The following is a 23,787-nucleotide window of genomic DNA, read 5'->3' on the forward strand; positions in this document are numbered from 1 at the left end:
CACTCGAGTCGTCCTAACTACAGTAGCGTCTTTCGAAATCAATTTCTGATTGGCTCCTTTTTTTACGTTTCCTCTGTTGAACCCATTGTTGAACCGCGGAACGAACAAGACAGCAAATAGAAACCAACAACAGGAACAAAACATAACCTGATCACTCAGATCACTGATTTTAAGATTATATCCATTTTCATTTTCACACAAAGAAAAATCATTTTAACCAATTTTGATTTAAATAAAGAAAAATCTACTCTTGTTGGTGCATTTCAAACGGTGTTCGTACTTTTTTTATTATCGTTTTGTCATATAAGATAAAACGACACGTTGATTTCATCATATTTTCCTCATTCCATCTCCTTCTAGTGAAGTTTGAGTGAACACTGTGTCACTGTGCCATTTCTTTCTAGTCTATTAATTCTATTAGTGATCTATTAATTATTTGTGCCTTCGTTAATTAGGTAAAATATCTAAGCTTTATTACATTCCATATTTTGCTTGAGAGAGGAAGTACACTCAACTTTCCAAGTCCCTTTTCTAACACTTGGATAACGTGTCTCCTCGTTTCTCTGGAAAAGAAACCTATTTTTCCTACTTTATATGAGTTAAGACTCTCTTCTTTGTGCCAATCCATTTGTGGGCAAGATCCCACAAGTTGAGTTTTACTCTTTATACACATATTTTGCTATGGTATAAGTTGAGACCTTTCTCTCTATACTGCGCTTTTTATCTTGTCCCATAAGAAGAGTTTCACTCTTTATGCAAAATACCTGCGCTTGTGTAATTTGAGTTTCTTGCTCCTTACACTCACCAGTTCTTATCGCATAAGTTGAGTTCGCTCTTTATGCAAATATTTTGAAATCGTATAAGTTGAGTATTGCACTCTTTATACGTAGAATCTCTTGTCGCATAAGAAGAGTTTCACTCCTTATGCAAAATACCTGCACTTGTGTAATTTGAGTTTCTTGCTCCTTACACTCACCAGTTCTTATCGCATAAGTTGAGTTCGCTCTTTATGCAAATATTTTGAAATCGTATAAGTTGAGTATTGCACTCTTTATACGTAGAATCTCTTGTCGCATAAGAAGAGTTTCACTCTTTATGCAAAATACCTGCACTTGTGTAATTTGAGTTTCTTGCTCCTTACACTCACCAGTTCTTATCGCATAAGTTGAGTTCGCTCTTTATGCAAATATTTTGAAATCGTATAAGTTGAGTATTGCACTCTTTATACGTAGAATCTCTTGTCGCATAAGAAGAGTTTCACTCTTTATGCAAAATACCTGCACTTGTGTAATTTGAGTTTCTTGCTCCTTACACTCACCAGTTCTTATCGCATAAGTTGAGTTCGCTCTTTATGCAAATATTTTGAAATCGTATAAGCTGAGTATTGCACTCTTTATACGCAGAATCTCCTGTCGCATAATTTGAGTTTCACTCTTTATGCAAAATATCTGCACTTGTGTAATTTGAGTTTCTTGCTCCTTACACTCACCAGTTCTTATCGCATAAGTTGAGTTCGCTCTTCATGCAAATATTTTGAAATCGTATAAGCTGAGTATTGCACTCTTTATACGTAGAATCTCCTGTCGCATAATTTGAGTTTCACTCTTTATGCAAAATATCTGCACTTGTGTAATTTGAGTTTCTTGCTCCTTACACTCACCAGTTCTTATTGCATAAGTTGAGTTCGCTCTTTATGCAAATAATTTCTAATCGTATAAGTTGAGTTCGCTCTTCATACGCATTATCTCTCATCGCATAAGTTGAGTTTCACTCTTTATGCAGATTATCCGTACTTGTGTAATTTGAGTTTCCTGCTCTTTACACCCACTACCTCTTATATTTTGGTAGTTAACACTTATTGCAATGCCAAGCAAAGCTCGACGATTGAAAGCCAAGCGGAAGGCACAGCATGCTGCTAAGCGATCTGATGTTGTGTTTCCTACAGGTACTAACGATCAGGATTGCAATACTCTTTCAACCTCTTTGTTAATTCAGGGAATTGATGAAAAGACTATTGAAAAATCCTTTAGAAAAAGAGCCTACGATAAAGTACGAAAGGCTCTTTCAAAATGTGATCCTACCGAAGGCGAAAATCAGCCTGAACGGGAAGATGATTCACCATCCTGCGATTTGGAAGGAGCCTCTGGTGCTAAATTTGGATATGTCAGCCTTCCAGAAATTGCAGATGACAACATATCAGATAATGGTTTGTGTCCTCACGAAATACCACTCCATTTTGGACATGAAACTAACGTTAATAATGACCGTACTTGTCATGATTCAATTTTGAGTGAGAAGGCCACGCCTCATCTCCTAAAGTTGACTCGTAGTCACTCTCTTGCTGGGGAGCCGAGAGATTCTCCTCCAATGATCTGTCCAGAAACTCAGGTCAGTCAAAACCTCAACTACAACTGTTCTCCTGATTTGGCGTCTGTTTGCCTCCAGGATCAGTTGAGCAGCCACCCAATTTCTGGGTCTTATGTTCAACCCCAGGCTCCTCGTGCTTCCACCATGTGTGACATTGTCAATGTACCCCATGCACCTCCTCATACGGAGAGTGGTCAAGAGCATCTTAGTTTAGAGCCTCTTACTCCTATCTGTCGATTCATGAAGAAAATAAGAACGCGGATAGGAGGAGAATATCGGGGTATTCGAGTCCGAGCCGTTCCCTCAGCAGACTCTCTCTCTGTGCCTGCCGATGGTAACGAAGAAGGCTCGGTTGTATCATCTCCTCCGGCAAAGAGACCTAGGTTAACAAATACCGATTGGTACGATGAACTAAGTCAGCAAGAAAATGATTTTCTTGTCGAACTTTCCAGCCCAGAAATATCTATGCATTCTGAAGATGAGGCTGTTACTTCCAGCCATGAACTCTTTGATTGCGTCACCGTAGCATCTCCCCGGAAGAAAAAACCTAGGTTGTCCAATTCCGAAAGCTGTGACCTACTAAATCAGCATGAAAATGATTTAGTAGTCCAACTTTCCGGTACGGACTTATCTATGGATTCTGGGGTTGAGGCTGTCGCTCTCAGCCAAGACCTCAGCGCACAAGAGTTCATCGAGTCATATGCTGCAGAACATTCACTTTCCACTTCAGAAAGTGAATCTGAAACTGTAGCTCGAAATGAATCTCTCTCTATTGGAGTTGATTCTCCGGTGCCAACAAAAAGAAAGCGAAAACTGCATTTCTGGGGAGCCAGAAAAAGTCGGTGGTACAAAAAGCAGTACGCTCTGATTCGCAAGGAAGTTGCCAAAAATGTGTCGGAAGCATTTTCCAGTGCAGGGCTTCTCAGACGCTACAACGATGATAAGAATAAAAAAAAGCGTAGCTCCAAGCAGAAATCATCTTCTCTTGGTAGAAAGAAAAAAGGAAGAATTTCATCTAAAGGTAACGGTGCATCCATGCGTAAAAATGCTGCTCCACCGCCTGAAGATGATCTTCCGAATCAAAATAACTTTCCACCGATAAGAGTAGGAAATACCACCGCTCAAGAGGAGGTGGAAAAGAATATCGAGAATCCTGACTCCTCTGCACCTCGACCAGGGCCTGTCCAGACTTGTTCGATTGACAGGATCGGTGAGCAGCCACTTTCGGTTTCAAAGAGGAATCATCCTTCAAGGCTAGCAGCCCGACTTTCGAGGCCCTCTACGTTCCGGAGGAATGTACCGAAAGCCAGGATTAACCGACCGATTTTCAATAAAACTTTCAAAAGTTTCAAAGTTTACTCCAGAGGTAAATTAAGAAGGAATGTCTTCATACTCCAATCTCCCGAGGGTATGATAGAAAAAAATATCTCTTCTCGTTTAAAGGGCTCTCAAGTAAGCGCAGCGATGGAAGCCGAGACCTTGGTTAAATGGTGTATGATCCATCGTAAAAGGTTACTCGCTCAGTTCAAAAGTGTTCATAAAGAGTTGGTGTCTGAATGCGATACTCGACTCACCATCGCTAGAAATCTCTCGAAAGAAGACGATTGTTGTGCCGCCATTTTGGGCCCCAAACAACATACCTCGTTCACTGAGAGTTATTTTAATGAGCTCTCTTACAAGGCCATCCCTTCAGCTCGTGGTCCCCTCATTTTCGATAACGAAGGCGTTGTTCAAAATGTCTTTCGATACTGGGAAAATGCGCGGAAATCTCATAAGTGGCCTTGCGAAAGTGATGTCTGTAAAGTGAACGAGGCAGATGCGACAAATAAAGTGAAGAAAATACTTTCCGAACTATCTCAGTCTGTCGTTTTAAAGGCAATAGTCCTTTTTATCGTGAGTATGAATGATTGCTCCAATAGAGTGTGCGTTGAGAGCCCTATTAAATCAGGCCATACGCTATCCTGCAGACTCGATGACGGTAAAGGAGCTCCGTTCGTCGTGTTGCAGAACCTGGGGCCTCATTACCCTCGTGTAAGATCATTACTTCGTCAGTTGCAAACCCTAAAACGACTCTTGCATAAGATTGACGACCTTGATTTTGCATTATATAACGGAAACGTATCCGAGTTGGCCGCTGTGGCAGAAGCAGCGAAGTTAAAAGGCGGAGAGTTCGAAGTGGGCGGACAAAAATTCGTTTCCGAAGATGAAATCCAAGTTAAGTTCCAAAAAAGCTTTAAAGCCCATAAGAAATTAATGGAGGACCTCCCGCGAAACTACTGCTTGTGCTGCGAGAGGCTCATGCATCTGCGAAGTTTAAAGTCCGTCGAGAAGATGAAGCCGATCGAGAATCAGACGTGGCTGGAGATTTTCGCATACGCGGTACTAACAGATGCGTGTTGCGATTGGATCTGTGACTACTGTCACTCGAAAATACAAAACAACACCATACCTCCGATCGCATCCATCAATCAAATGGAAGTTCCTCCGATTCCACCAGAAATTGGATGTTTGAACAGCTTCGAGAAAATGTTCATTCAACTCGTTAAAGCCTTCCAAGTTGTGGTCAAAGCGGGGACGGTAATGAACCGGAAAATACCGTCGGCCCACTTAACCTCCAAGGTTGTGGGGAGGACTTTCCATTTGCCGCTGCCCTTAGAACTTACCCTTAAAAGAGTTTTAGAGTCAGGGCAAACAACTTTGCCCAACCAAGAATTGTTCATTCTAGTGAGAGGTCTTCCCACCAAAAACAGGAAAGTCTGGGAGTCCGTGGTGAACGTCACTAACGTCTTGAGGGCTTTACAGTGGCTGAAGAAGAATAATCCGTTGTACGAGAAAGTCGAAATACCGAAATCGGCTGAGGAGCTATTGCGTTACCTCCCAGACACAGAAACGGCTCCGAAAAGCACTGCGGGAAGAGATCGCTCAACCGCAGAATCTGATCCGGACGAGCCTGATGCCGAATGTGATCCGGACGAGCCTGATCCAGACTCTGGTTCGGACGAACCTGATGCAGATTCTGATCCGGATGAGCCCGATTCGGAATCCGATGAGGCACAACCTGCACCGTCGGAAGCTAGTCTGGACACAGAGATCTCTGATGACGAGCCGCAAAACATTCAGCATGGCGCAAGGAATCTATCAGAAAAGTCCGTCAATCAAAGAGCTGTTCACGACTCAACAGGAATCAACGCGGCAGATGTCCTTGCTGCGGATTTGAATGTTGAAGAGGATTTAATAAATAATTCCACCGATGCACCGCAACATCATGATTCTCCGCAGAGGAGCGACTCTCTGAATCACGAACTTGCCAGAGAAGAACCTCTCTTGCAGGCAGACACTTCTTGTCCGGACGCGGATGCCGATCAAGAAGTCAATAATGAGCCTGCTTGTTTTCTTGAAGAATCGAACGTCTCCCTTGACGCTGGGCAAGGCCAAATCGATGGTGACGAGATTGTCGGAGCCGAAGCCGAGGAAACAGGTCCAGAAAGACCTCTCCGACCTGGTCACCGCCTGAATGATTCGCTGCCACCGTTGCAGAACATAGCTGCCATGCTTACCCAGCGGGACAAAGAGGATGAGTTTTATGCTCCTTACACTATTTTTCCCATTTACGGTAAGAGAGAAAATCATCGCGCCAAAGATTTGTACCAAATGTTAAAAATTCAGGAGCCCAGCGTTAACTCGAGAAGTGCCAAGCTGGATGCGATGTGTTTTCCTGATTTGTTCCCCGATGGGAAAAACTATTTCCAAGTGGACAGAGAGGTCCAAGTCGACTTTACGAATTTCGTTCATGCGAAATTGTTCCATCGGCAACCTCAGTTCAGGAAAAACACGCAATACCTCTTCTACCTGTTAAATCAAGCCACCATGCGAGAGTTGGCGGCTGGCATTTATCAGGTTCTGAATGTGGTTCACGGTAATATGACCGCCTCGGAGTTTCTGAAGAAAATGGAGGCAGGAGAATTCAGTAAGGACCTGACGAGTGTTTTCAGTAGAGTACGGAACACGGAAGAATACTGGAAAAAGCCCCACAGTGAAATTTTATCAATGATCGAGACGTATGGGCCGCCCACTTTCTTCCTCACTTTGGCACCGGCAGACTACGATGACAAAGATCTCGAGGCGTACTTGAAAGAACTCGACGGAGATGAAAAAAACACCAAACAGGCAGCAGGTCTCATCGCAGGTGATGTAGGTCCTGTCTGTAGGTATTATCATCAGAAGTTATCGGCTATGCTAGCTTTCTTGGCAGAGCCCGGTGGAGGACCTCTGGGCGTCATTGAACACTTTGTTTGGCGCAGGGAATATCAAACCAGAGGAGCTCCACATTGGCATACCCTCCTTTGGGTGAAAGATGCACCGGTGCTGGGCAAGTCCTCCAGCGAAGAGGTAGCCAAGTTCATCCAGGATCACATTACTTGTGAAATTCCGGACAAAAAGACTTTCCCAACGTTACATGCCAAGGTCACTAAATACCAGCAACACCATTGTAACAATTACTGCAAGCGGAAAAAGACTTATAAAAACGGTGTTAAAACAGTATGCCGCTTTGATTTCCCTCGCGCCGCTCGGTCTACTTTCGAACTGCGCGATGCACCTACCGCTATAGCTGGTAGGAGAAATCTGGTCAAGAATTCGAGACTGTACGATTTGCCTCGTGCGAACGGAGCCGAACGTATCAATGATTATAACCCTGCCACTATGCTCGTTTGGGTGGGCAATATGGACTTACAGTACGTCGGTGACAAAGCCGCCATAATTGGCAAGTACATCTCCAAGTACCAGACCAAAGCTGAGACTAGTCACATGACGGACGTTTTCGACTCCATTGCCAGCGTCGAAGATGTGAACCGAAGTCTGTGGAATTACGGGCTCAGATCTCTGGCGAACCGCGAGTGCGGGGCCTTCGAGGCTGCTGATACTTTAATGAGTATACCGCTTTACAGAACAGACCCCGATACAACTTTCAAATGGGTCGATACCAGTATCCTTCGCAGCAGGAGGGTGAAGCCGAAAAAAGAGATAGAAAAGATGGATCCTAACGATGTTGACGTGTTCTGTCCTAGTATAATCGACACCCACTATCCGAACAGACCGTGCGAAATGAACGACGTCTGTTTGTACGATTATGCGAAATATTGGGACATCGTTAAGAGTCGACCGATCAGAGAACCACTCCCTACCTTCTATCCTTACGGGCAGAAATATGTGCGCAAAAGGAAGCGACCGCACATCATCCAGCACTACAGATGCGACCCGAAACAAAAGCCAGAACAGTATTTTTACAGTTTACTGTTGCTATTCAAACCGTGGCGAAGAATCGGTGCGTTGAAAGGTCAGTACGACACCTATACGGAGGCGTTCGACGCTGAAAAACACACCCTTCAGGAGGCAATGAAATACCATGAAAAGGTCTCCGAAATCATCGCTGCCCATGATGCAGTAACCGAACTCATAGAGGCCAAATGTAGAGAGTTCGGAGAAGAGAATCCAGAACTGCCGGACGACAACTTGCTAGGTCCTGAGGCACTGGAATTCAGACGCGTGGAAGCGCAACGGGCAATGCAAGACTTCCATGATGCTGCAAATTTACAGCCCGAGCACGATTTGGCATGGCTGGAATCGCAGCTGAACCCTGATCAGCGTAGAGTCTACGAGAATATAAAAGGAAGATTGTCTCGATACGTCACGAGTCACGAGAAAAATCCTGACGACTACGAGGCGAAGGACCCGATGAGGAAATTCGTCTCCGGTGTTGGAGGGACTGGAAAGTCCTATTTGATAAAAGCTCTCACCCAGTGGGTCAAGCAGGAATTGAAGAGAAAAATTGCGTTGACGGCACCTACTGGTGCAGCTGCATCCGAAATCAAAGGAGTCACAGTCCACAGGCTGCTTCAACTGCCTGTAGAGCACGGCGACAGCTTGAAATACACTCGCCTCTCCGATCATGTTCTGGAGATATTGAGAGCAGAACTGGAGGGCGTAGTTCTCATAGTCATCGATGAAATCTCCATGGTCTCGAGTATGAATTTCATGATGATACACCTGAGACTGTCCGAGATTTACGACTGTCACGAAAAAGCTCCCTTCGGCGGCATAAATATACTAGCCGTAGGAGACTTGCTTCAGCTGAGCCCGGTGAAGGGGCGGTTCATTTTCCAGAAAATGACCGATCGAGAGTTTAAGAAGCACTTCTCCGGTGGCGTCAACATCAACTTGTGGACGGAATATTTCAAAGACTACGACGAGCTCCTGATCAACATGCGGCAACAAAGTAACCCAGAATTCTGCCAACTGTTGGACAACGCACGTCTCGGTATTTGTACCGCTGAAAATCAAGAGACTCTTCGCAGTCGCTTGTTTTCCTTCAAGAGTTCCGATCCCGATGAGAGAGCGGATGAACTGGCATCTTTTGTTCTCAGTAAAGAAAAAGAGGGACTATGTCTCATGCCCGAAAAAGCAATGTGCAACGTTTTAAACCGAAAAGCACTCTCGAAGTTACCGGGAGAAGAGATACATTTCGTCGCTGAAGACTCGATCGAGTGCAAACTGACGGACAAGAACAGAGCGCTCGCCAAGCTTCAAAAGTTGGAGGAAGATGCCACCCGAACAGCTGGTTTAGAAAAACTGATTGTCATCAAAGAGAACGCCAAAGTCATGCTGACAAAAAACATGGATGTTCCCACAGGCTTCGTGAATGGTACAACGGGAGCCGCACAGAATATAGTTGTCGATTCGAACAAGCGCCCCAGAGCTGTAACCTTGCGGACGGAACAAGATTCCCTGGAAATGCGGGAGCCCGAAGTGGGGAAGTTTGAACTACAGCCAGGCATATTCGTTCATAGAAAACAATTTCCTCTAAGACTCTCTTACGCAGGAACGATCCATAAAAGCCAGGCGATGTCCATGGATACGGTCATCGCAGATATTGGAAATCGTATCTTCTGCGCCGGACAATCTTACGTTGCCCTGTCCAGGGTCAGAACCCTGGAAGGCTTACATTTGATCAACTTCGATCCAGAGAAAATCAAAGCCCACAAGGCGGCTATCGCTGAGTACAATAGACTCCGACAGATGACTCCTCACTTAAAACATCTGGTCATGCAGTACTCTACGCACAGAAATAAACACCTCCCGGATAATCAATGGGCACCCAAAAATGCGAAGGCCCCAAACATTTACGGTAACTCTCCCACTCCCAAAAAGGGAGCGTCCGCCACTCATTGGCCAGCCTTCGTAAACAGCGATGGTGTTTCGAGCTTTGCAAACGCTAATCTACAATGCTTACTCAGCTACGAGCCTGTGCGAAATTCATTGCGGAGCTCAAGTGGAATGACTTCTTTGCGAGCTGTCGCCAAGCAATTTCAATTTAAACAAAAAGTTTCGCTTTCCTCCGAAGGTATCCGCCAAGAATTGGGGCATCGGTTTGTCGAGAAACAGGAGCAAAATCCTTCCCTCTTCTTGCACGCCTTGGTCGAGAGGAGTGAAACCTTGCAAGGGATGTGCAAATTCGCTTTGATAATCCAGAAAAAATGCAAGACCTGCGACACCAAGAGCGTCGACATTTTGGACGAGTACATTCTGCGATTACCACCTACGGGACAGAACAAGAACAAGGTCACGGAATTATTAGAAAATATTCTCTCTTGGTCCCCCATTTCGAACTCAACATGCTCTACTTGCAAGAGAAACAGCGAGGTTCAGTGCTCGGAGTTGCAGAAACTGCAAGATGTACTCTTCGTAGAGATGCCACTGTGGGAAAAGAAACCTGACGGAAGGCTTGTGAAAAACACCAAATTTCGATCACCGGCGCTTCAGACGACCACTATCACAGTCGGTGGTCATCGCTACAGGTTGCATGGAGCATTATTCCATCACGGCCCGAATTTCGAAACAGGCCACTGCGATGCTCTTGTCGTGTCTGGCAGGAAATTCATATCAGCCGACGATTGTAACGTCGCTGTAGGAAGATGGCCGAAAGGGTCTGTCGATGCTCAGCTCCTCTTTTACCGCAGAGTGGACCCATCCAATATTGGTCCGAGGCAGAAAAAACCTGCTCCGGTGAAGGATGCTACGGACAAGACTGTTCCCCCAGCGCCCTCTGCTGTCGCCAAACGAGGTGGGGAAATTCCACCGCAGACAAGATCTGACAAAACAGCTCGAAAGCGACTGAAGTTGGACGCTACAATCGCCTCAACAGAGTCCAGGAGTAAAAATGTCGCTCCGAATGCAACCACTGCCGGTCCCCTTTCGGACGCACCGAAGAGGTCCCATGCTCCTCCTCTCCTCGCCCAGAAATCGGACTTGTCTACTTTCCCAAGATTTCAAAACATGCCAGAAAATGGGAGTAAAGTGTCCTGTTACGCTAATGCAACATTACAAGCTCTGTTAAGTTTAGAACCTCTGAGGTCTGCTCTGATAAACTATCCCAGCCGCAGTGCGTTGAGAGACCTTGCAAATCTTTATCATACCTATCGAAGAGGATTGCTTTCTGCTTATACCGTTCGTATCGAAACGGATGAAAAGTTCATGCTCGCTCAGCAGCAATGTGCGAGGGAATTCATGGATTACTTGATTCTCCATAACGCTGCGTTGATGGATAGTACTAAGTTCACAGAGGTATTAGAGCTGAAATGTGCAGATTGCAGCACTGTCAGACCTATCGAGTCCACCCAATACATCCTTTCCATGCCAATACGAGGATTGCAAAGTAATATTCAGGGACTCTACTCCGCCCTAAGCGCTTGGTCTCCGAACGATGACATCCGCTGTGAGAATATATCAGCGGATGGCCAAAGATGCTCGGGCAAATGTTTTAGCCGCACAGTCGTACGAAACCCAGGCAATGTGTTGGCCATTCAAATTCTCCGCACAACTGAAATTCAGGAAGGTATTTTCGTGAAAAATGATAGATTCCAAGTGACAGAGCTTCCGACAAAAAATCTTACCCTCGGGGCAGATCGGTACGAATTACACGCAAATGTCCGTCACCATGGTTCGAGTATCGAGTCTGGACACTACACAAGTGTAATTCAGACCGCTGGACAGTACGTTGAAGCGGACGATGAGAGCATAAGATCCTACGATTGGTGTAGCAATCAAGGCTGCTCTTCCGCGTATCTCTTAATTTACACCAAGCTCCAACCGTGAGGGAGAAGTATGAGAAAGAAAAGTTTGTAGCATCGGAGTAATTGAATGTTGGGAAAAAACCGAAAGATTGCATCCCTATAGTCTTATCAACCCAATTACATACTAATCCGTTTAACACAGACTTCCTCTCAATTACCATGGAATAAAGTCGCAGTTACGGAGAAAGGACTGGCAAAAGAAAAAAGAAACCAATTCTGGAAAGCAGCCGCAAACAGACCGAAAGCTGCTTTCATTTGCCTTTTTTCTGAGAAAGTTCAAGAAAACTTTCACTGTTAGTTCTTAAAATGGACAAAAAGAATTATCCATAAACTGTCTTGTCCAATGGTAGTCGGTGAGGATAGGAGCAACTATAAGGGGAGATGAGGAGGTTGCTTAAATTTTTTTTATGACACTGAAACTTACACGCATCAAAGTAGTGACTAAGTAAAAAAGTCTGGAAAGTAGCTGCAAGACGAGAACTTGTTACTTTTGCCAGACATCTTTCAATGATGCTTCTTTTTTACAAGGTCTCATAGCAAAGGTTACAAGAAAAAAAATTGTACCACTAATAAAAAACGGACAAAGGAAATCATCTGAATAAATCTTGTGTCTAAAATTGATTGGCGAGGATAGGAGCGACTATAAGGGGAGATGAGGAGGTCGCTTTAAGAAATCCACCCAAAAACGACCTGATATAAACTACAAAAACCCTCAAAAACATTTTTCGGGCAAAAAATCCGGTCGAGGAAATTGACGTGTCACTTCCTTTTAATTAAGTATAAGATAGGCAAAAACCTTTGATGAATTCCCAAAGTCCACTAAGAATAATCTATCAAAAATGTCCAAAAACTTACTCGAAAGGAAAAAATTAAAATGAAAAATACAAATAGTCCAGTCAATCTAGCTTTTTACCTCGGACAAATTAGCACAAACTTTTCCTTTGATATATAGGGTCTCTAGGTACCCAATAAGACAGAAAAAAAAGTTTACCAAAAAATTCCACCGGGAAAGTGGTCAAATCGCAGTTTTTCAAAATGGCGGCTTACGGCAATTTTCAAAGAGGACGTACATACGGATTTCCCTTTATAACTCAAAAATAATGCGTCAAACCAAAAAAATTTGGCATTAGTTTGAAAGATCATAAAATTTTGATTAAGAATCATATACAAAACTTAGGCTTTTCTTATTTTTTTCTTTCCGAATTTTAATATTTAAAAACAACAACCGGCAAAATCTGCTGAAAATTCACGATTTCTCGCGTTCTTGACCAATTTTAGGTCAAAATAATTAATTTAAGGTTAAAAACAACGGCACCACTGAAAAGTACGCTAAATTTTACATAAGTTTACCCATTCATTTTACCTTTTCATCTTATATGACCTCATTGTGAGACGAATCATTCAAAAGCATGAAGTCAATATTCAACTACAAATTCAGCTGTTTTTTTCCGTTTCCAGCGCTTTTGATCAATTATTTTTCGACAAAAGTATAACTTATATATACTTTTTAGAAAGGTAATGAAATTTGCAAGACAAATAACACCCTGGTTTTCATTTAAATTTTACAACATGTACCTGAAAAGCGTATTTAAGGGAATTACGCTAAAAACTGATTTCTCTAGAAATTTCAGAATTTCAACGATTTTCGGCTTTTTGACAGCTGGAAACTGAGGATCTGATTCAACGACGCTAATCATCGTTTAGAGCATAAAATTTCCAACAAATTGCATACCTGAAATTACTGGTTTGAATTTTTTAAAGAGGGTTAGATATGGCGTTAAAGTTGTCTATTGGAAAATCCGGCTGCTCGGTTACGAACCACTTTCTTAACATATACTCAAAATTTTTAAGTTTAGTAATTTTTGTTTGAAGTAAATTTTATGGTACCAATGTAATAGCACATGGAAGTTAAAAAAATGTCCATGAATAAATTTTTTTAAGGTATTTAAGTGTACTTAGAAGCCAATTTTTGAGACGGTGAAAATTTACAAATTATTGAATAATAAGGCTTTTTCTCAGGTTTTTGTGGTTTTTCATGGCTGGAAACATTTTTTTTCATCAAACCATGGTAATCATCAAAAAGCTGATAAAATTTTATGTAAGAAATGTACCTTTATTTGAATTTTGGCGTCTCTCGTGAAAATGCGGAGGCAATGTTGAAAAAAATTGCAATTGGCCCGAAAAAAATTTTCCCGCGATTTTTCTTATTTTTTACGTGTTAAAAGGAGTTTAAGAAAAAAAACAAGGTAAGAAATGAAAAGTTCATAAAATTTTCTATAACATAGGGCTAGTGAAGTTTGCCGTAAAGTCTTTTTGAGGGGTCCTAGCACTGAATTTTGGTTTAAAAAAAGTTAAAAAAAAATTGATGAAATTTAATGTTTTAGTTATTTTTGAGATTTTATCGCTTTAAAATGAGCTTTAAAGTTAAAATGAATGATGTAACTGAAAAGTACGTTAAATTTTGGTCTAGAAAAGTGTGTTCAACATCCTTTCAAGTAATTATATTTGCCGGTAGGATAATTTCTTCTGGGATCAAAACTGACGCTTTTCTGAAAAAAGTCAATTTTTAGCTCCATTTTTCTAATTTTTAAGCATTTTAGAGGGGTCTGATCAAAAAATCACTGTAACCACGTGAAAGTACATAAAATTTACAATAAGATTAGGTACCTTGTTTCAAAAATTTCGATATTTTTTGTGTTTGACACGGCTTTATTTAAAATTGTCAAAAATGGCAATATTTACAGAAAGTTGATTTTCTATGCTAAGCACCATCCCTTTATTGGATTGGGTTGTATAATGAAGGCAGCTCGGGGAGCGGGTCTTTTTGCGTTGGAGGAATCAATACTAAAACTAATAATTATAATAAATTCAATACAACATTGAAAGTTTGGAACCTTTGGGCGGTCAACTCTAGCGAAAGCGCAAATAAGGATTAAAACGCGAGTACAGGTACGCGGGAAGGGGATGTCAACAGGGGAGACGGGTAGCACCTGTGCTTTAGGTGACGTAACACGCAAAAGGATGCGATACATTAAGGTGCAGCTGCAAGAAAATGGGCTTGTTATGCTCAAATCTTTGCGAAAATTGTCGGGAGGTAGGATGCCAAAATACCGAGGAAGAAGCTTCCTTTAGCGGCGATGAGTCGGATATTGAATAAAAGTATTTTAGAGACAAAAATATTAAAAATCATTTTATACAAAAAGTTAAAGGGAATAAATTAATCAAGTAAAGAAATTAGGAAATGTAAGTAAATAATAAGAAAAGTAATAAAAACATGAACCTTCAATTACCCTCGGAATCTTGTCAGCCGAATACACGACAATTTATACAATCAAATATTCTTTAGCTTGCCATAGACCAAATAAAAATTTAGTTGATATTTTATTTCATTACTCACCTTTATATTTCTCAATTTGTGTCAATTAAATATTCGACGTTACTGAAAAAATTGCATTTTCACATTTATATCCTCAATTTGGGGGGGGGGGGGGGGGGCTTGAAGGACAAGGCGCATAAGTGCAGTTTTCGCTATTTCGACAAAAACGTGTTAAAAGTTTATAAATTATATGAACCCTCATGGCGGAGAGAAAGTTCCAACTCACATGTTGATGCTTAAAAATTGGATTTTATCAGTGAATTCTTCACAGAATTTATTTCAAACCTAGATTTAGTTGAAGTCACTAATATGTCGATTTTTTCGAAAACTGCACTTATGCGCCTTTTCCTTAAGCCTCTCAATTACTTTTTTACCCTTTCTTATTAACTTTTTATGTCATCAAACCGAAACCGACAAACTTTGGTAAAAATACCGGGTAATACTAAGTTTCTTGAAAATAAGTCGATAAACAGGTATGTTACAAATTAAGGCCGCCATCTTTTTTCCGCCATCTTCTTGCCGACATCTTGAATTTTGATTTTGACTACAATTAATATCAAATTCAAAATGTACAGGTCAAAATACCAGGGTATACTGAGTTTCATGAAAATCCGGCGATAAACAAGTAGTTTCCAAATTATGGGCGCCATCTTTAATTTTTAAAAATTATGGCCACCACCTTCTTCCCGCCATCTTTGATTTCAATTCTGGTTAGAACCAACACCGAATTCAAATTCTCTAGGTCAAAATACAGGGTTTTACTAAGTTTCATGCAAATCAGTCGATAAACAGGTATCTAACAAATTACTGCCGCCATCTTCTTTTCCGCCATCTTGAATTTTGATTCAGACTGAAAGTAACGTCAAATTCGAATTTCCTAGGTCGATATACTGGGATACACCAAATTTCATGAAAATCTGCCGACAAATAGATGTTTTGCAGTTTTTTTCTTAGAATCTTTAACTGCGATAGTCTAAACGGTGAACGAATCAGATAAGCCCCCCCCCCCCCCCCCGGGTCCACCATCCCTCTAAGTGCTTCTCCCTTTACTATGTACCATGGCTATCAAATTAATAACAAAATTTATTTCAAAAATAGTCGAATATTCGGGAAAAAGGTTCACACTGATCGAAATTCCAGCCAAAATTTACAAAAAGTAAAAAATGTCAAATTTGACACCATTCCATAAAGGCCCTATAAAGGTCTTTAACCTTCAGTTAAATTTTGATGTAATATGTGTTTTCAAAAGAAAATTTCATGCTCTTTCCAATGGTACCAACAGTTTTGAGAGAAAAAATTCTTCCATTGCTGTATCTTAAAAGTTACAAACCAAACTTGAAATTTCAAGAAAATTCTAGTCTTTTTTTTCGGTGTCTGACCTCGTAGCTCGGCACCAACAAGTCAAAATTAAAAAAACTAATATATATTCGTAAGCAAAATTTTATACTCTAAAAAAACGACAGGAATGATTTTTTTCACTGGATGCACTAGAATCACGCAAAATCGGGAAAACGGTGACGAAGTCAACAATCAATTTATCCGTTATTTCAGACGGCCGCCATTTTGTCATACGCAATTTTGACTGTGTTCCCGAGGGGGGCTAATGGTAAACTTTTTTTTGGGGGCTCTAGACATGTTTTGGAGCGCTTTAAAACACAAGAGAAGTTTGTGCTAATTTGTCCGAGGTTAGACCCTTTTTTTGGCTAGATTGACTGGACTAAAAAACAAACACAAAAAAACCTTGCCAAAAGCAAACAAAAAACCGATTTTGAGATAAATCCCTCGAATGAACTTGAAATCACAAAATCGGTCGAGGATGTCAACTGAAATTTTCCCCCCTTCAATTATGAGCTCTGCAACAAGCGTGACTCGCTTGAACCTTTTCATACACGAGCCGCACGAATTCAGCTCTTCTTCTCTCCTCTCCTTCCGTCCATGGACAGAGGTCCAAAATTTTTCGGATTTACTGACGCGACCGGCTGCGGCTTGATGCGTAAACATGGGTGGATTACTAAGATGACACAAAAGGTAGAGGGAAACACGTACAACCTGTCGACTTAAGTGGGATTCATTCCGTGAGGGGACTCAACTTCTCTCCACTATAACTATTCCTCTAATAATTTGGCGATTCAGAAATCCCCTCACTTCTCCGGACCCAACGTGTCCGTTGAAATGTCATCCATGATGTATCCTATACTTAACTGATAGAGTATATTACTTTCAACCTACCTACCGTCCAAAGCAAATTGTAAGCTCCCTTAAAAAAAAATCCATGTTTCAGGTGAATCATGTTTCGAAAAAGTCTAACATGTGGTTATGGAAAAATGGGTCGACTGCATGCAACCGACTTGAAGCCGACTTCAGGGATAAGAAGGCACCGATTCACTGAGAGCATCGAGCCGCAGCCGGTCGCGTCAGTAAATCCGAAAAATTTTGGACCTCTGTCCATGGACGGAAGGAGAGGAGAGAAGAAGAGCTGAATTCGTGCGGCTCGTGTATGAAAAGGTTCAAGCGAGTCACGCTTGTTGCAGAGCTCATAATTGAAGGGGGGAAAATTTCAGTTGACATCCTCGACCGATTTTGTGATTTCAAGTTCATTCGAGGGATTTATCTCAAAATCGGTTTTTTGTTTGCTTTTGGCAAGGTTTTTTTGTGTTTGTTTTTGTATTTTTCATTTTAATTTTTTCCTTTCGAGTAAGTTTTTGGACATTTTTGATAGATTATTCTTAGTGGACTTTGGGAATTCATCAAAGGTTTTTGCCTATCTTATACTTAATTAAAAGGAAGTGACACGTCAATTTCCTCGACCGGATTTTTTGCCCGAAAAATGTTTTTGAGGGTTTTTGTAGTTTTAATTCTTACACAATATACTTATGGTATACATTAAGAGCTGAAAAGGAATTCACTTGAATTTTAGCGTGGAGCTCGAAAGAGCACTTCAAGCCTTTGTATGCGAGTAGCTCAATGGAGCACACATCACGCCTTTATAGGTATGCGGTGGCTCAATGGAGCACCTCACGCACTATAAATTGCACGGAGCTCGAAAGAGCACTTCATCCATCTGTATTTAAACGAACTCTAAAGAAACTCAATGCGAGGCTCAAACGAACTCTCAAGCATTCTTAAAGCGAGGCACAAACGAATCCTAAAGCATCCTTAATATGAGGTTCAAACCAACTCTGAAGGGATCCCAATGCGAAGCTCAAACGATCTCTCAAGCATGCAATTATTTTGAGGTTAATTAACCTCTTATGGTACCTATAACAGCAATCTCTTGGATTATCCATTAATCACGAACAAATCTTAATCTTAGTCTCAGTAACTTCAAATTAATTGGACAATTTATTAAATCACGTCGAGGTCACCATGTTTTTTACTTTAAGAAATAATAACAATTGCAAGTACAACTGCACACAAAAACTGCATTGAAAAGATAAGAGGATGATAACATACAATTAGGTTATTTGGTATAAAATCATAGCAACATGCTATGGTATGCTCGGCCACCAGAAAGTGCTGCTCTCTAGTGTAGCCAATGAGGAACGATTAATCCTCAGTTGAATGAAGGAACGGAAATATTCGACCAAGGAAAACTGTAACCCGCAGAAAAAGACAAAATTCAACTTTTTAACCTTGAAAACAATTGGATTTTGGCCGTTCCTCCGACGGCAACGAGAACCATCCATTTGTCGCCACGGACACTGGTAATGCTGAAAGAAATCGATCGCAAAGAGCTCTCCCGAGTGGGCGAGCTCAATAAAGGAAAAAAATGAAGTAAACAAAATAAAGTAAAAGAAAATGCAGTGGCGTAGCGTGCTTTGCGATTTATCGATATTTCCCCATTTGCAGCTATGGTAAAAGATCGGTTATTAAAGTGTTCGTTACGAACACCCTGTTTATCGATTCTATTCATAATTTTAAATGGTAGGTCAATCGATATATCGCAAAGCACGCCACGCTACTGAAAATAAGGTTAAAATAAAATAAAATAAAATAAAAAATGAAAAGTTAAAAAAGTAAAATAAAGTAAAAAAAGAAAATAAAGGAAACAAATAAAGTAAAGTTAAAAAATAAAATAAAGTATATACAATTAAATTAGTGAGAACGAAAACACACCGACTCGGAAAACTGAAAAATATCAAGACACACACAAAACTGCACATTGGATGAAGAAATTAGTCGAAAAAAAATATTTTTGGGGCCAAAATTCGAGCACTTAAGCAAATTTTAAACGTCCAAGTTGGAACTGATGCACTAACTTCAATGACCTTTATAAAAATTGACCGTCTTTAATGAAAATTGAGCATTTCCGAGTACCGAGTTGGTGTGTTTTCGATCTCACTGATTCAATTAAAGTGAAAAAATAAAATGTAGTAGAAATAAAATAAATTTTTAAAAAACGAACGAATATACTTCTATTTTAAATATCCTAGTCATCCGTTCTAATCAAAGTCAAATCCAAGTTTTTCGGCTCCCATTCTCATCGCTCGGTGTAGATCAATCGGTAGGGTCTTTGACTTGTGTTAGGTAGGTCCCAGATTCAATCCATAACAATAACGTGGACTCCCAATGGTTCATTTAATTTTATTTTTCTGGATTTCGAAAATTATTTCCTTAAGTAATCCTTTGGGATGCCTTTTTTTCACCAAACACACTGCTTAATATTTTCCATAAGGCTGATTTCCATGAAGCTGGTTTCCATGCCATATGCGCATGGAAATGATTCTGGTTTCTGTCCTAGTTTTCCATCGGTTGATTTCCATGCAAATAAGGGGTACGTGCAAAACGGGCCATTTCACGCTCGTGTCGGATACCATTGAAACTTGCCCTATTCATTCATCTAACAATGCCCCATGTTTTCCCAAAGTTTCAAGTCCCCAAACAATTTGGGGGGAAGTGGCGGGGGGTCAAAGTTTAAAATCCGCTAAATTTTCGCGAACTTTTTACTCGAAAACTACTAAATATTTCGAAACGCGGTTTAAACGAGCGTTTTCAGCGTGAAAAGAGCTTTCAGAAAATGTATAATATCATAGGGTTTTGTCGACTTAAACCCGAGTTATCGCCGTCTCCGAAACGCCGGCACGCTATAAAATGACCCGCTTTTTTGTCACGTTCGGGCCGATCCTCAAAATCCTCCATTTTTAATATCTCTGAAAAACTGATATGTTGTTCCTGACTCTCTATGACACCTGTATGTCTTTACCGTATCCTGGGGAAACGTTTTGTTCGCGAGTTATAAGCGCGGAAAGGAGCGAAAGTCGGGAAAATCGGCTATTTTAAACTGCGCACGGCGACGAATCAGGAGACATGTGGCAACAGTGCGAGGTCGGCAGAGGAGTGTGATTCGCCGAACTGAGCAGGAGGGGGCGTTCTCCTTCTAACTCATGCGACGCGTGCAGTTCAAAATAACCGATTTTCCCGACCTTCGCTCCTTTCCGCGCTTATAACTCGCGAAGAAAACATTTCCCCAGGATACGGTAAAGACATATAGGTGCCATAGAGAGTCAGGAACAACATATCAGTTTGTCAAAGAAATTAAAAATGGAGTATTTTGGGGATCGGCCCAAACGTGACAAAAAAGCGGGTCATTTTATAGCGTTCCGGCGCTTCGGAGGCGATTACTCGGGTTTAAGTCGACAAAACCCTATGATATTATACATTTTCTGCAAGCTCTTTCCACGCTGATAACGCTCGTTTAAACCGCGTTTCGAAAAATTTAGAATATTTACATAAAAATAACGGATTATTAGAAATATTTAGATTGCTGTTGGAGTAGAAAATTCGCGAAAATTTAGCGGATTTTCAACTTTGACCCCCCGCCACTTCCCCCCAAAATTGTTTGGGGACTTGAAACTTTGGGAAAACATAGGGCATTGTTAGATGAATAAATAGGGCAAGTTTCAATGGTATCCAACACGAGCGTGAAATGGCCCGTTTTGCACGTGCCCCTTTCGCATGGAGCATTTTCACCAGGGAATACCTATACCTACCCATGATACATCGCGCAAAATTAGTGTGAACTTCAATTTTTCAAAAATTGCGTTTTTTATAATATACTAGCTGCTTCAGCTCGATGCGCTCGCTCGCGCCGCTAGCCGGGAGCTCCGCCCCCTGGACCCCCGGTCACTCGCTCCGCGAGTAATTTTGTTACTACAAGTCATTAAAGGACTTCCTTGAATACGATTTTTTTTTATGTGACGTTACAATATATGTTCTCCGTTAAAAACAACCATACAGCTGAAAATAACTGTCAAACTGTCTACCGGTAAGCCGGAAATGTGTCAATTTAAATCGAGGTAAATTTCGCACCGTCAGTCGCGCAAATCGAAAAACCAAGGGGTGCTGGCACATTTAAAGCCTTAGGGATTTCGTTTAAAAGAAATCCAAAGTAAATCGGTCCATTAGTTTCCGAGATCGAAGTAGCACAAACTGTCATCCGGTAAGCCGGAAATGTGTCAATTTGAATCGAGGTAAATTTCGCAACGTCGGTTGCGTAAATCGAAAAAACTGCACACCTACATGCCAAGAGCTTTCGTATAAAAAAATCCCGAGGAAAATCGGTCGAGTAGTTTCCGAGATCGAAGGAGGACAAAAAAGCCTTAGGATATTAAATATATAAGATTGAGAATGATTTTTTTTATTCACAGGTTCAAACTCGATTTAATCGTAAAACTTATTTACTTTTTACTTATCTACAAACCACTCAAAACCATATTATTTTGCGGAGCTTCCGCATGGATCGCCACCTGTGTCAAAGCAGAGTCGAGGTCAGCCTGAGATGTGATGACTGAACGTAAGTAAAGAGGGTGTAAGGGTGAGGGAAGGGGCAAGGTGCCTTACATACTTTCTCTGGGTCGGGACGGAGGAAAATTATGGAAAAGTAACGATTCAAAATAACGTAATTTATGTTTCAAGGAGATCTCCAATACAGAGTAGGAAGGAAATTATCATATGATTATTCGAGGAAGAATCTTACATGACGGATTTTCGGTTTCGTGGGGTATCCTGAGGATATCTTGGAAAACGTGAGGATATTCCTCGGATATTGTGAGGATATATCATTCTATTCCATACGGTATTGATAGAACATCCGTCATCCATACTTCTAAATGCTAGCTGGGAATGCTTCGCGGCTGAGAACACCCAGCAAATATTTCAAAATATTTGTACGTATATATTTTCAACGTCGATTTTTGTCGCGTAAATTAATTTTTTTGTAAATAAGTCTCGAACATGCTAAGCGTGTGAGGATATGCATACCTCTTTTTTTAAATATTTCTGCGCATTTCACCGCTTATGACGAAATTTGCCCTGATATAACTGAGATGGTAAGTTGACGATAGGTCGTGTTAGGAGCTACCAACACCGAATATTTTAGAGTCTTAGCATGTATGTATTATTTTTCTTCTGCTGTTTTTATGTATTTATGTAAACTGCTGTTTATATTTTAAACAAATTACATGCTCGTAAACACGTTTGTCACTTTATCTATCCAGTTCGCTGTGAAATCCACCACGAGAGTTATTTATTTTACCTAGAATTGCGATACAGGTTTCAGATTCACTGCTGGAGCAGCGAATATTTTAAAAATGTTTATTTTTTAATGTTGAAAAATATGATTGTTATTGATTCAGAATGCTGTTGGTGTGTTAGCTCGTTCATTTTGCCAATAGTTCGTAATTTTCCGTGGTTAGAGTCGCAGTGGCGAATTTTAAAATAAGTATATATTTCCAGCGCTGTTTTTTATTTTTTCATTTTACCTACTTATAGGTAAAACATGTGTTAAGAAGGTAAGATAAGAATTTTTTATGCACGTAGTTATGTTTATTGCTGCTTTTCCTTTTCATTCCTACTTACGCCACAGCTCGAATTATAAGATTCATCCTCAGTTTCCATCTGGATGGATTTGCAGCTGAAGCATACAGCCATATCGCGGCCCTTCGTGAACCCTTCAAAAGGTGGCAAAGGGCGAGGGGGCGAGAAACAGGTTTAACGTGAGAAAAGACACTAAGAAATACTAGGTAATTGTTCTTACCTCAGGCTGAGATAGTAGCCGAGTCGGGAAAGATAGCCGCGCGATGTTGGCGGTAAGTTTTATACTAAACACAACTCAGGGGTGCAACCCCACCCCCTTCTACCCTCCTGCCTCTTGTCATGCCTGCACTCCACAGTCCGCAGCCGCTGTACCAACGGCGTTCATCCGAATAGACACACTGAGTAGCTACCTACGTCATGTTTCCATTGTGAACTAATAAAAACGTTGTCTCTCATTCGCAGCCTTTGCGTCATGTAGGCGAAGTGCCTAAGAGTTTCTTAAGATCAACATTGCCCGTGTCTAATGAGCCATCGCAATTGATTTGTGACTTGCCAATGACAAAATTCGAATAAATTAAGGACCTAAAGTAACACAATTAACTCACACAGGCTTCATACATGAGGCTACTTTTACTTTGGGGTTTAGGGTTTACTGTTTTGATCAAGGGTTGCCCCGGAGACCTGCTTGACCTTCGACGCTAAGGTCGCGACTACCAAGGTACACGATCACACATATCATTTATTCGTCCTGCAACTATTACATATCAATACCTATTTTGAATGTTGTAGCCACTGAGCCAGTCTATAGTCACTTATTTGCTTTAACCTTTCCAAGCCGCCGTCGGGTAGAGCCGCGCTTTTACACACTTTTCAGAGGGATCCACCACCTCGTAAATCTGCAATTTTTCAGCAATACTCTAAAACTAATCTTACGATCATGAGAATGTTCTTACCGACAGTATGCAAAAATATTCCTAAAATTACTTTTCAACATTTTCATAACGACTTCATTCCCAAGATATTTTTAAATACCTATGTTTACGAACATTCCGACTGTATTTTCCACATTATTTAAAACATGCTAGTATTTACAACTAGGAG

The 23,787-nt window shown here is 41.1% G+C and overlaps 2 protein-coding genes across 3 annotated transcripts in view; one reads left to right on the top strand and one right to left on the bottom strand.

The window, feature by feature from the left end:
- The window catches only part of LOC140224062 (uncharacterized), a 526,468-nt gene extending 503,421 nt beyond the window's left edge, over positions 1–23,047 (bottom strand). For both annotated transcript variants that reach the window (XM_072297187.1, XM_072297183.1), the window contains exon 1: positions 22,907–23,047. The gene's annotated coding sequence lies outside the window, so the exon portion shown is untranslated. The remainder of the gene's footprint in view (positions 1–22,906) is intronic.
- On the top strand, positions 19–14,943 carry LOC140224061 (uncharacterized). Its single transcript, XM_072297171.1, has one exon. It carries the CDS (start codon positions 1,864–1,866, stop codon positions 11,515–11,517), a length of 9,654 nt encoding a protein of 3,217 aa, XP_072153272.1. The 5' UTR covers positions 19–1,863; the 3' UTR covers positions 11,518–14,943.
- Positions 23,048–23,787: the final 740 nt, after the last annotated feature.

This window comes from Bemisia tabaci, chromosome 2 (assembly GCF_918797505.1).
Source record: "Bemisia tabaci chromosome 2, PGI_BMITA_v3".
Lineage (NCBI taxonomy): Eukaryota > Metazoa > Arthropoda > Insecta > Hemiptera > Aleyrodidae > Bemisia > Bemisia tabaci.

Excerpts from the sequence above, each read along its gene's own strand:
- LOC140224061 (XM_072297171.1), top strand. The coding sequence starts at position 1,864 with ATGCCAAGCAAAGCTCGACGATTGAAAGCCAAGCGGAAGGCACAGCAT.